The sequence below is a fragment of the Leuresthes tenuis genome, unplaced genomic scaffold (genome assembly GCF_036924035.1).
Source record: "Leuresthes tenuis unplaced genomic scaffold, fLeuTen1.0.hap1 SCAF_17, whole genome shotgun sequence".
NCBI lineage: Eukaryota > Metazoa > Chordata > Actinopteri > Atheriniformes > Atherinopsidae > Leuresthes > Leuresthes tenuis.
In genome coordinates, this window is record NW_027325371.1 from 13,402,195 (window position 1) to 13,414,495 (window position 12,301).

Here is a 12,301-nt window from a genome sequence, read left to right on the forward strand (position 1 = left end):
TGTTTTAAACATTCTGTGGTAAACAACTAAATAACACAGGTGATAGCAAAATTCCACTTCCATGTCTACTCAGAAGAAAAGGTGAATAGATGTCTTAATGGACTGCTCCTGCCAACTATGCCCAGAAGTTGAGCAATGTGTGCAGGTAATGTGAGGTGCCATTTTTCTTTTGCTATAGCTGAAAAATGGAGAAAAAGGAGAGCTAAAACACAACAGGAGGGTTAAAAGGATGAGGCAGCGTGTGTAGGCCACATTCACCATGGCGTCATCTGCTGGAAGCAGTGACTCTCCCACTTAACAGCACAATGTAAACACACAAACAAATATCAGATAGTGATACACATCAACAATAAATGAATATAGTAGAGATTGTGAAAGAAATCAATAGTAACGTATGAAAGCAAGACAGAAAAGAAAGAAAGAGAGAAAGACGGAAAGAAGGAAAGAAAGTTCAAGGGCAGCGCCATCTGAGGGATCAAAGATCACGAGTGTCCAACTTACACTTGCACCTGTGTCCTTTAGAAACTGAAAATTCAGATCCTTTCAATTCTTTGAGGAACATTGCTTTCAAACAGGTCGATGGTTTTCTTGCACATTTGTTGACAAACTGGACATCCTCTGCTGAGCTTTGCTCCTCAAAGACTTAAGTCCTCTATGCATACTCCTTTTGAGAAATGGCAAATGGACTGCATTTATATAGCACTTTCCTCGGAGACCACTCAAAGTGCTTTTACGATAAAAGCTGCAGTCACCCTTTCATACAAACGCTCATACAACATTTCTTAGATTACACAGTACAACAGGGTATGCAGAGCTGTTTTTTTCTTTGTCATACATACACACACTCACGGGTCTATGAATGCATAGGAGGCAAAGCACGATCCGGTGTCTTATCTAAGGACACTTTCACATGTGTGCTGGGGATTCCAGGGTAAACTCTGGACCGGTTACTGTGGCAAGGCCATCACAGAGACAATCAACCAAGCACACTCTAATTCAGAATCACCAATTAAGCTGACAAGTATGGTTTTTGAATGTGGGAGGAAGCCGCAGTACCCAGAGGAAAATCAAGCCTTTAAACTTATTTCACAAGAGTGAAAGAGGAATAGTGTGTTGTTTGATAAACAAAAAAGAATCAAATCTTTAAAAAAAAAAATCAGAAAGTGGCATGAAGTGACAATAGTTGAATTATCTACCGTACAACTATTTCTCAACAGCCTCATAATTCTTCATCCTCTTCCGGTTGCATACAGAAGAGGGCAGTGCAGGTCTCTCAGTATCTGTCAAAGCTTTCCCATGTTCATAGCCATGTTGTTTTAACCTCATAGTTCACTCCTTGTCCAGAGCAAATTTTCAGGTACAGTCATCACTCTTCCTGTCCCTCCGTCTCACTCCCCCTCTCTTGCTCACCCATGAGCCCACACACACACACACACACACACACACCTATGTTGACGTTGTATCACAAACACACAGACACACACACATGTAATGAACCACGAAGAGCTGAAGGAAAATCTCAGCGTCCCACGTTCCAATCTAAAGCTCGGCGTTCACAGGCATCAGTCACTTCCATGGTAACGCTGCCAAAGAAACTTCAACAAGTTTGCAAACACAGTAATGAGGCAAACGCGCGCTGATAAACACACGTGGATGGATATTTCATTTATTGTACTCTGACCAAGTGTGTGTGTGCAAGTTAAATTCTCTTTCTCACCCATACACACAAATATATATACATACACACACACACACACGCACACAATGAAACATCATCATCAAGGACGATCTCTGCTGGCGGTTGTTGCTTAGATACAACAAGAGCTGCTTGCTATCTGTGTACTCCCTTCTCCTCGCTCCTTATGAGGTAGCTGCTAAAATTAATGTGTATGTGTGCGTGCTTTATCTTTACCACTTGTTTGGGAGTAAAGGAGGCATGAAATGGACAGAATTCCGCATATGTGTTTTGTAATTACGTGCCTGTGCACATGATCAGGGACTCCAACAAAACACAAGGAAATAAAAGTTGCTTCGGATGCTGCATCACAGTCCTCACTGCAAGTGTTGGTCGTGTTGAAAAATCCGAACAGTTGCCTGATTCTGAACACTTATGTCAGTGTAGCAATATACGCACATGCACAATGGCACTTGGTTATGTATTGTTTCATTTCTCAGATAAAATCTCTAGGAATCTGGGGGTTATCTTATGTGCTTCCTGCTTAAACATAATTTCTCTTCAATTGCAAAAGTCAACTCATCACCCAAAGACTTTACCAAATCCTCTGTTAACCATTTCATCAGTATATAATCACGTCTCCTATATCAGATTTCCCCTGTATCTGGACAGAATGGCAGCTTAATAAAAATGTGCCACAGCTAAAAATTACATATCATTTGGATGCTGGGGCGGGGGAGAGCAGGACTGCGGAGGGCCCTCAGTGTAATCTCCCAGAAGGGGAGGCTTTGAAATTTGAATGTGCTGTTGCGTAACAATGCCATGTGCAGTCAATGAATGCCAGATAATCTGAGGTGAGAGCTGTATGGCCAAATGGGAGTTAAATGGATCCCTGCTGTGTGGTGTGACAAATCCAAAAACAGATGTTACACTGACAGTGTTGGGAGATTGGGAGGCCAGAAAGAATTTAGGATCTCTGGTTGTGATCACTTTTGGGAAGTGCAATCGGGGCATTTACACATCTGTATAGCACCTTTTTAACCTTTACCCTTAGGTTCCACAAAGCATTAGAAGACTTTGTATAACATTTGTATATGTATATATACATATATATATCAGATATGAATCCTTCCAACATCTTTACGACAACACAGGTGTGCGTCTGCCTTCAAAATGTACCACAAAGCACACACAGTGAGGCTGGAAGGGTTGCTTAGTATTAGAAAATACCATAGTTGTGGTAATATTTCATTATTTCATTTATCATATTTGCTTGTTAGAAAACCAATTAGTAGGCTGGCTGTTCTTATGCATTTTCTTAAGCAGCAGCTAGGAGTGACTTCTTTCTAGACTGTAACAACTGGTGCGAACAACAACTAAAACATATGACCTATGGTGTTTTTATGGAGAGGACAGGTCTTGCTTGAATAGATGGATTAAGTTACCACACCTAGTACAGTAGTAACACTACATTACTCAAAAACTAGTGAAATAGGATAGAATATTATGCTCGAGGCTCTGCTGGAAAAATAAAAAAGGAAAAGCCTAACTCAAAATTAGCACATGCATCATACATTTTCCTCACCAAATGAAAGTCTGAAGGCCACTGAATCTGTATACGTTATATAGAAAAGTTTTCTCTTGCTATTGACTGTGTTCAAGTTTATACTCCAAGACCATTTTTTTTCAGAAAAAGCTTTCTATTCATCATGCACAATGGTTAGAATAGAAAATATCCTAAAAGCCTCCCCTTCTGCAATGTAAAAAGGAAAAAAAAATTCCATGGAACATCTAGTTAAGCAGCTGGACAGCCTTCTGCTAGAACTAAATACAAGTCTAAAATACTATATCTTACTAAATCTCTGTTGCAATATGAATATAAAGCAGTATCTTTATATATTGTGACAATAACATCAGATTGTATGCCTTCATTTGACCAACAGGCTTTATGGTGCAGTGATTTGTGTCAGTGCGGGACATAATGTATTTTAGTTCAACCATGCTTTAAACCTGAGGCGAGCATGACAGCAGTAGGAAATCTCACCCTGAGTTAACTGCTCCGTAAACAACCATCCTCAGACGCTCTCTCTCATTTTTTCTCTCTGTGTAGGCAGGGACGTTTGTATGTTTAATCATCATTAAAACTTTAAAAGAAACATCTGCTCCTGCTCACAGGTTTTAAATGTCACTTCACTTCTATAAGAAAGGACGGTGATCGGGACGAGGAGTAAGAGAGGTCAACTGTGGAGGTACAAAAAAAAATGGATGAAGTGAAAGGAAGAGAAAGCAAAGTAAAGATTCCAAACTAGGCAGAGAGGGAACAAAAAATGCATAAAAGTGTGGAGAGGAAGTGAAGAATCGGACGTTAAAACCAGGAGGTAACAAACCAATTCTTTGGCTGATAAAGGACAGATGTCCTATTGAGGAAGAAAATGGAGGGAGAAAACCGATTATAAGCTAACAGATAGGGGCTCAGTGGGTATCAAGGGAAAACAGGTGATGAGAGAGATGAAGCAAGCTCAGGTCTCAAAGGAACAGGTAGGACAAGATAGCAGGTAAAGTCAATAGCGGAGGAAGGGATGCAGAGGAAAGACAGAGAGAAAACAGAGAAAAGGAGAGGAGGAGGGTTACAGAGAGCAAGTCTAAGGAGATGTGTCTGTTTTCTTGGCCGGAAAGATTTAATCAAGTTCATGTCGGTGCGGTGAACCACAAAGGCTTGCCGCTTGTCTGTAGCAGCCAGAGGGGAGCTGGTGAACAAGCTGTGGCTTCACTGTTCAGATTGCTGCCATTAGAGAGGGATGAAAAAAATAAATAAATAAAAAGCAACACAACAGAACACGAACTTCTGTTTTCATTCCCTCCTGTATTGTTCTCAGTATTGATCACATGTCCTCCCACCCATAGAAAACTGTCAGTCCTTCACACTTTCACTTCAACCTCATTTAGAATCTTGTTATTAAAGTAAATACACTTATATATATATACAGTTATTTTAGACAAGAAAGTGTAAAACTCTAAAGATACACTTATTTATTTTCTCTCTGTGCAGTTGGTTATAAAGACCCACAGAATTGTGTTTTCAACCCTGTCTATGTCGGAGCTGGAAATAATGTGGAAATTTGAGTTTACCTCATATGTCTATAACTAGAAGTGGGGATAAAATTTGATGCGTTTCCTACCTGTTGCATCAGATTTGGTAAAGTTGCAGTTGAAAACTTTTAGAGCCGGTTTCATAATATCAGGGTTTAGTAACTCATTGTTCATTGTTCGACGAGAATCTGACCACACTTATACCTGTAGCAGTGAAACTACAGACGTTCCAAAGAATATTACACAAAAAAGTGCATTGAGATGCAGTTAATGCGCTCATATCAAATTATTTTACAAATGCTTTATTTTTGAAATGAGTAAATATATCAAGATTTAATCCAATCCCGATTGGTAATTCATAAAAGTTAAGGAAAATCCACAATGTTTTCAAAGGCTGCTCACTTATGCTGCTCAAACTCACCCTCCTGTCCATATATTCATTCACATGAATCCCAGTTAATTCAACTGTACAAGTTTATTCAAGCTATGCTAAAAGGGATAGTAAAAGAAGCAATGAAAATCCTTTCCTTAGCATTTAGAGAGTTCAATGAGCTCCTATTGGGACTGATTTTTAATAACTTCAAAATTGGTTCCTTCAGACAGAAACCTTCCAAAGCTAGAAAGCAACCATCACAATGTCCCGCAATTCAAATGGGTGAGGTATGGGAAAATTTGGCCTGTGTACATCTACTATCAATCGGGAAGTTAGATACGATCAAAACACAGTTATCCCTGACTTTCAATGTTTATTCCTGCTCAAAAGTGGGTAATTTTAATATGGGGGTCCGTGAGGATTTTTAAGCCACATTTTATTCAAAACAACTCTCCAAAACAACAACTATATTTACAGAGATTTTAGCAAATTTCCAGCTAATTTTCATTGTTTTCTTTGCACTTTTTTGCCATATGTTTTAGTTACAGACCAAGCAAATGAACTGACTAATGGTTTATAAATATAATCACTTTTTTGCAGCTTTGATAAAGACAGAACAGCTGTGTGGTGAAAGCAAAGAGATTCAAGAGTTTGTATTTAATGAACATCAAATATCATATATGTCAGTAGCATGCAGAGCATTCAGCAGTACACTCCTTGGAGCCATTCCAGTGTAATGTGGCACCAACACTTTTCCAACACAGGAACAGTGGTGGGCGTTGTGGTGTGTGTAAGCATAAAATCAAGGACAGCATGTCATGGGGAAACAGAGAAAGCCCATCAATTTAACATGGATACAGTGTAAATGGGAGTCTGTTTAGCTTAATTTGTGTGTGACTTGCCAAATCTGACTCAGGTAACCATGTCAACAAGACCACCACTGTCATTATCTCAGTTAATAGACTGCTTCATTTGCTTGTCAACACCATCACACTGCAGTCAAATTCACTGACAGACACAAACGTGGATACAAAAGGGGGGGATCAATGCGCGTTCAGAAGTAAAACAGACAAAACAGCTGGATGTTGTGTAAAGCACAGCAAATAGAAACTGCTTCATAATCGGGTGAAAAGCAATGCTTTGTACCCCCTCTGCACAGGTCAATCACATCAGTCTTCTTGCGCTCTAGCAGGGGTTTTTTCCTCTCTGATCCTTATTGACTAAGCAACTATTTCTTGGTCTCAGCAATAAAATTCCCTGACCACCATTGTATCACCACGCTGTTGTGTGTAAATGGCTTAGCGTGTAAAGGAGAAAGGTTGCGGAAGTGACGCAGCAGTCATTTCTCTCCCTGCCAAAGGAGTTTTAACACAGGAGACTTCTCTACTCCAGGTGCAGCTCTTGACTGACAGGATAATTTAGAGGTGTTGAAAACACACAAACAGGTCCATACATTTGTGACGCACAGACTAGAAAGGCTCACTCGATTTCATTTTTTTATGCTGACAAGGACGTATATCACCATTTATTTTTTAGTTACACAACACTTTTATTTTGTTACAGACATTAAAGTTCCTTGTTATTTTTGGTACAACTTTCAGTCAAATCAAGAGATCAGACCTAATCTGTTGAGTCTTTGTTCTTTTTATATTTTCTTTTGATTGGACAATGTAAAATTAGATATATTCAGGTTTAGGGAGCTGAATGTAGGGACATCTAGTGGCTACAATGACAATTGCATATATATGTGTACATATTTTATATACAGTATATTACATACACCATATATATTGTCTACCATTGGGCTTCTGTGTTATTTCTATATATTGGCCGGTAATTCTTTTCTTTGCACTGAACTGCAGTTATTATAAGTGTGTAGCCATTCCAGTCATGTCACTTTGTAAAAACTGACAGGAACTGACTACATCTTGTTCTAGCTGAATAATAAAGTAATATTTTATGCTTAAAAAATTGTGATCTCTTATTAATTGCATGCCAGCACCAAGCATTTCAACATCATGGCAGCTAACAACCCTGACAACAGGTCAGGCAAAAAGAGGCCTCTGTCCAGAGGAATGATCAGTTGGCTCTCAGGAAAGGCAAGTAGTGGTATTTATGCATTGTTGGAACCAGTTCCAGTGTTATATAATTATAGTGGGAGTAAATGGGGATTTGAAATGGCTGAGAATAGCCTAAAGGTTTGACACTGATGTTATATGCAACGGCATTTAGAGCAGAGAATAAGACATTAGAAACTGGGCTGGTTTGCCATGACAGTAATGCTTCTCGCCCTGTACCACCACTATTAAAAATAAAATGAATTATTACAGCATAATCAGAACTGTGACTGTGTGCCATGGTGGACACATTGGAGATAACAACACCAAAAGCTTTCGAGATGATTTAACATTAGACATTTAGACTGAAGGATAGGGCACACAGACAAAAGATCCTGTGCAGAAGATGAATCAACTGTTATATTAACAGTGGATCTTGAATCAGTACTATTGGCTCCGGTACTCAAGGCTAGTGTTCTGTATTACAGAACTAAGCTAGCCTTTGAGAACTGCACAATCTACGACCGTCATTCCCATGATGCCAAATGTTACTTTTGGCGTGAAGGTGAAGGGGGGTTAGATGCAGACACATTTGCAACCTGTCTTCTGGATTACCTGAACAACAATGAAAGGTTCAAAGCAGCATCCACCATTATCATGTACTCAGATGTTCCCACCGGAACATAAAAAAAGTTCTTGCCAATGGATTGTATGACTTCTGCTGTAAGTTTTTATATATATATATATATAAATTGAAATATATATATATATGTATACATGTATGTATACATATACATACATGTATACACACACACACACACACACACACACACATATGTATAGTTGATTAACACACGTCTAAGCCACTTACAGGAGCCCAACTTATAAACATGAATTAACCAGAGATTTTTTTTCAGTATTCTCACAGTTACTTTTGGGAGCCACTTGCTAACGTCACTCTGAGACCTAGCACCTTTTTGCAGCTATTTGCAGCTTTTTGCAGCTATTTGCAGGTTCACAGGTAAGGATTAAAACCAACCTGTGACATGTAGCCTGTCCCCGCTGACCTCAATCTTGAGGAAGAGGCGACCCCGACGCTCCGTGTGGTCTGTCCCACACAGGCTTGGCACGTTGACCACACACTGCTTGTGCACGTTCATGTCGCAGGCTAGAATGAGACAAAACACAGTGAGAAACAAAATGTTACGTTTACCTGACAGTGTTGTTGGAGTTGTGTGTTTAATCCTGAAACCTTTCATGTTCACATTAAAATCCTCCTTTTCTGCATGTAAAATTGAAATGTCAGCCATGCATACACAGAGAAAAGGATAAGTGTGGTTATTTTCACATTACTCAGGGTTTAATAAGGTTCATGCAGTTTGCGAGGCAATGCCAGGAAAGTTCTCTGCCTCTGAGGAGAAAGTACAAAAATAGTTAAAGGGGTTTGATGTGATGATAAAAGAAACAGAGTAAAATGAAGCAGAGTGTTCTGCTGAATTTTTCCAGTTAAAAACAACAAGGGAATTAAAATATAGACAAAATAAATGAAAACCAATGCATAAAAAGACAGATTTGATTAAAAAATAAAGTAACCTTTGAACTTTGCTTTGTGCTTTTGTATTTACAATTCTGGATTGCTGTTTAAAGACTCTTAAACTTGATGTTGCAATCAAAACCAGGCAGATGCAATGCAGATGACCTGCATTTACATACATTTTTAGACCCTCAATTTTTATTAATACACGAATCACCAATAAAACATAAATTCCAATAATATTCTGTGTTATTCACCCCAGTTAACGAAAACATTATGACCTCTAATATGCTATTATGTGTGCAACTAAATCACCTCAAACATGCTGAGGCATGCACTCTACAAGAGCTCTTAAGTGTTGTCTGTCACCAAGACATTAACAGCTGATACTCTGAGTCCTGCAAGTTCTAAGTTGGATGCCCTGTGGTCCAGACTAGAGCAATCAAATTGTAATATCTGAACATAAGATAATGTTGTCTTCCTCCTTGGGCTACAGTTGGAAGGCATTCATCAAATCCATGACTAATTGTATGGAGTAAGTGGAAAATAAAAATAAATATATAATCTATTTTCAAATAATTAAATGAATCAATCTCCGTATTTGATTCCTTATTCTTCTCTTTTTGCTTCTGAAGTCTAGCTCTTCAACATTAATCGCCACATTTGAGATACAAATGCTGTATTCTCTGTGAGCAGATGACATCACCATTCAGTGAAGTATAGGCAGTTAAATGAGAATGGGAAAGTACATTTGGGATTCTCTTCAACAAAGATCCTCTTTATCAAGAGGAAAGAGGGTTTATGAGAGAAGTGGTCTTGAAGGAAAATTATCCCTTTACATTCCTGGCATTAAAAAGATACCACTCTCTAACCCCCTCTCCCTATTCTCCCTGCCTTATGTTCTGTCCACCTCAATCCATCCATCCATCCATCTCTCCAACTCTCTCACCCTTCTGTCCTCCTCTTGGCAGGTTTGTCAGGCTGACATGCTGGGATGGGACAAGGACAGAAGAGAGAGGAAGCAGTTTGCCAATGTGATGGTGTCCCCACATCAATTTATTCTGGTGTGCTCCCATTACCATCTGTGATGAGACCACCACCAAAGACCCACAGATGGATGTAAAGAGTGCGAGGAGAAGAGAGAATAGAGGGTGATAGATGGAAATGACATGGTAACAGAAGGGGAAAGGGGACACAAGAGGTACAGTGTGGAATACAAAAGAGGAGAGACATGAGAGAAACAAACTGTAAGGTTGATAGCAAAAAGGAAATCGTGAATAGGTGGGAGGACTTCAAACGAGGAGAATAAAGTGTAGGAATGGGTCATACATCCCAAAAAAGGAGGAAAAAGTTTAAAAAAAGAGTGTGGGTGGAAAGAATGGGAGCACAAAGAGGACTCTGTAGGGCAGGTCGGAGAATTCTGCCTGGGCTGCAGATGTGTGGGTATAGTACAGTACCAGGCTATTCCCATATGTTCTCATTAGAACAGGCTCGGAAAAACCAGCCCAGCACATTGGGCACAGGTGCACCTACACACATTCGCTCAGACAGAGTGATACTCACTGTCACATTTCATCCCTTGGTGGATAAGACCGTACAGAAGCGATCCACAGTGGTCACAGAAGGTAGGGCTGCCATATGTGTGCATCTTGAACTTGTGCTTGCTTCTGGGGTCCTGGAAAACGAAACAAAAAAAAACAGGAAAGAAAAAGAAATAGGGAAGTAAGACATCATGTAATTCATGTAAGGTTAAAAACATATTACACAAGACTTATGAAGGCAAAACAATGGCTAATAGATGCTGTTGTCCAAAAAACCACATGGTTAACATTCCTTTAAACGGCAAATTTCAAAGTTGGACTGAGAGGCTTACAGATTTACAACACTGATTAAAAAAAGCTGGAACACTGTGTAATATGTAAAAAATTGTCCTCATATTCATTGCAAATTTGAATGCAGCATTTTCGCTCCTTTTAACAACGGTCTGTAAACACTCTTGTCTGATATAGGATCCTTGCAGGCCGTTCAGTCAAGTACCCAAACTTCTCTACTACGAAGCCATGCTGCTGTAATAGATGCAATTTGTTGAACTGAAAAAGAAGGCCTTTGTTTGGACTGGAGCATATGTTGCTCTAAAACCTGAATATAGCTTTCTTATAGGCACTAATGCACCCCTCTACCATTAGAGATGAAGGGTTTTGAACTGCTGATAACAAGCCGGATATTCCCTCTCTTCATTAGTCCACAGAATGCAGCATGCAGGATTTCTCCCCAAAAACTTCCAATTCTGATTTATCTGAATTTTTCCACTTTGCCTCTGTTCATTTTAAATGAGCTTTGACTCAGTGAAGATGGCAGAATTTGTGGATCATGTTTATTTATGACATACTATTTGCATGATAGAGCTTTAACCTGCTATTTTGTAAGGCACATGGGAAATTATCACTGGTGTGTTCCTGAGCCAATGTAGTAGTTCTCACAACAGAATCAATACTGTTTTTAATGCAGTAGTGCCTATGGGCCCAAAGATCATAAGCATCCAATATTGATTTTTGGTTCTTGTTCAAAGAGTTGTCTCCAGATTCTCAGAATTTTTTGAGTTATTAAGTACTGTCGAAGATGGCATACTCATGAGTTTTTCTAATTTTACCTTGCAGAAGATTATTCTGAAACTGCTCCTTAACTGTAGAAATGTTTTTCCACCAGAAGTCACAAAATCATACACACTGCAACCATTGGAAAATATCTTTTTTGATATTAAAGGTAAAAAAAAAAAGCTCTCACACTGTGTAATTTGTGCTTCAGCTGTTTCATTATGCCTCACAGCAAGAGGGTTCCTGGTTCAAATCCCAGCTGGTGCCTTTCTGTGTGGAGTTTTCATGTTCTCCCGTGTATGCGTGGGTTCTCTCCGGGTGCTCTGGCTTTCTCCCACCGCCCAAAAACCTGCATGTCAGGTTAATTGGTGACTCTAAATTTCCCCTAGGAGTGAGTGTGAGCATGGATGGTTGTTTGTCTCTGGATGTTTCTTTATCATTTAAATGTGATATGAAAAATATTGTTCTAAAAAGTTTTTAAAAAATTGGCCACACACTAAATGCACTTCACTTTAATATCTGAAGAAAGAAGGCCAAAACAAAAGGACTGAAGCTAAGTAAAAGTCGATAGGATAAGCAGTCTAGTACTGATGACTATCAATACTAGACTATAAACTAGATGACATGATGAAAATTACACACATGCACATACATTTGCAGAAACTGCAGTTAATTGGCATGACTAAAAGTTTAATTTGATATAAATTGATTCATACATCTTCCATTCATACTGTGATAGCTGAGGCTAGCTAATTTCTGCAATCACCACAAAACAAACATGGCTGTAATTAAAGCCCTGCAAATGAGGGTGGATAAACCCCATCAGTGTCGCCTACATCAAGCTGAACTGTGTCAGAATGGCTGCATGTGTAATTATACAGGCCACTGACTGAGAAAGAAGGCACACATCGCTGAAAAGTGCCCTTTTCCTCACAAACAAACTAAATTAAGCAAACAACATGATGTCAGAGAGAGGGA

General features: G+C 39.2%; 1 protein-coding gene across 2 annotated transcripts in view; it reads right to left on the reverse strand.

The window, feature by feature from the left end:
• Positions 1–12,301, reverse strand: part of prkcab (protein kinase C, alpha, b) — a 106,540-nt gene that overhangs the window by 20,317 nt on the left and 73,922 nt on the right. For both annotated transcript variants that reach the window (XM_072369324.1, XM_072369323.1), the window contains exons 4-5: positions 10,293–10,404; positions 8,235–8,363 (exon numbers count right to left, since the gene is read on the reverse strand). In XM_072369324.1, the coding sequence (XP_072225425.1) occupies positions 8,235–8,363; positions 10,293–10,404 (241 nt within the window). The remainder of the gene's footprint in view (positions 1–8,234; positions 8,364–10,292; positions 10,405–12,301) is intronic.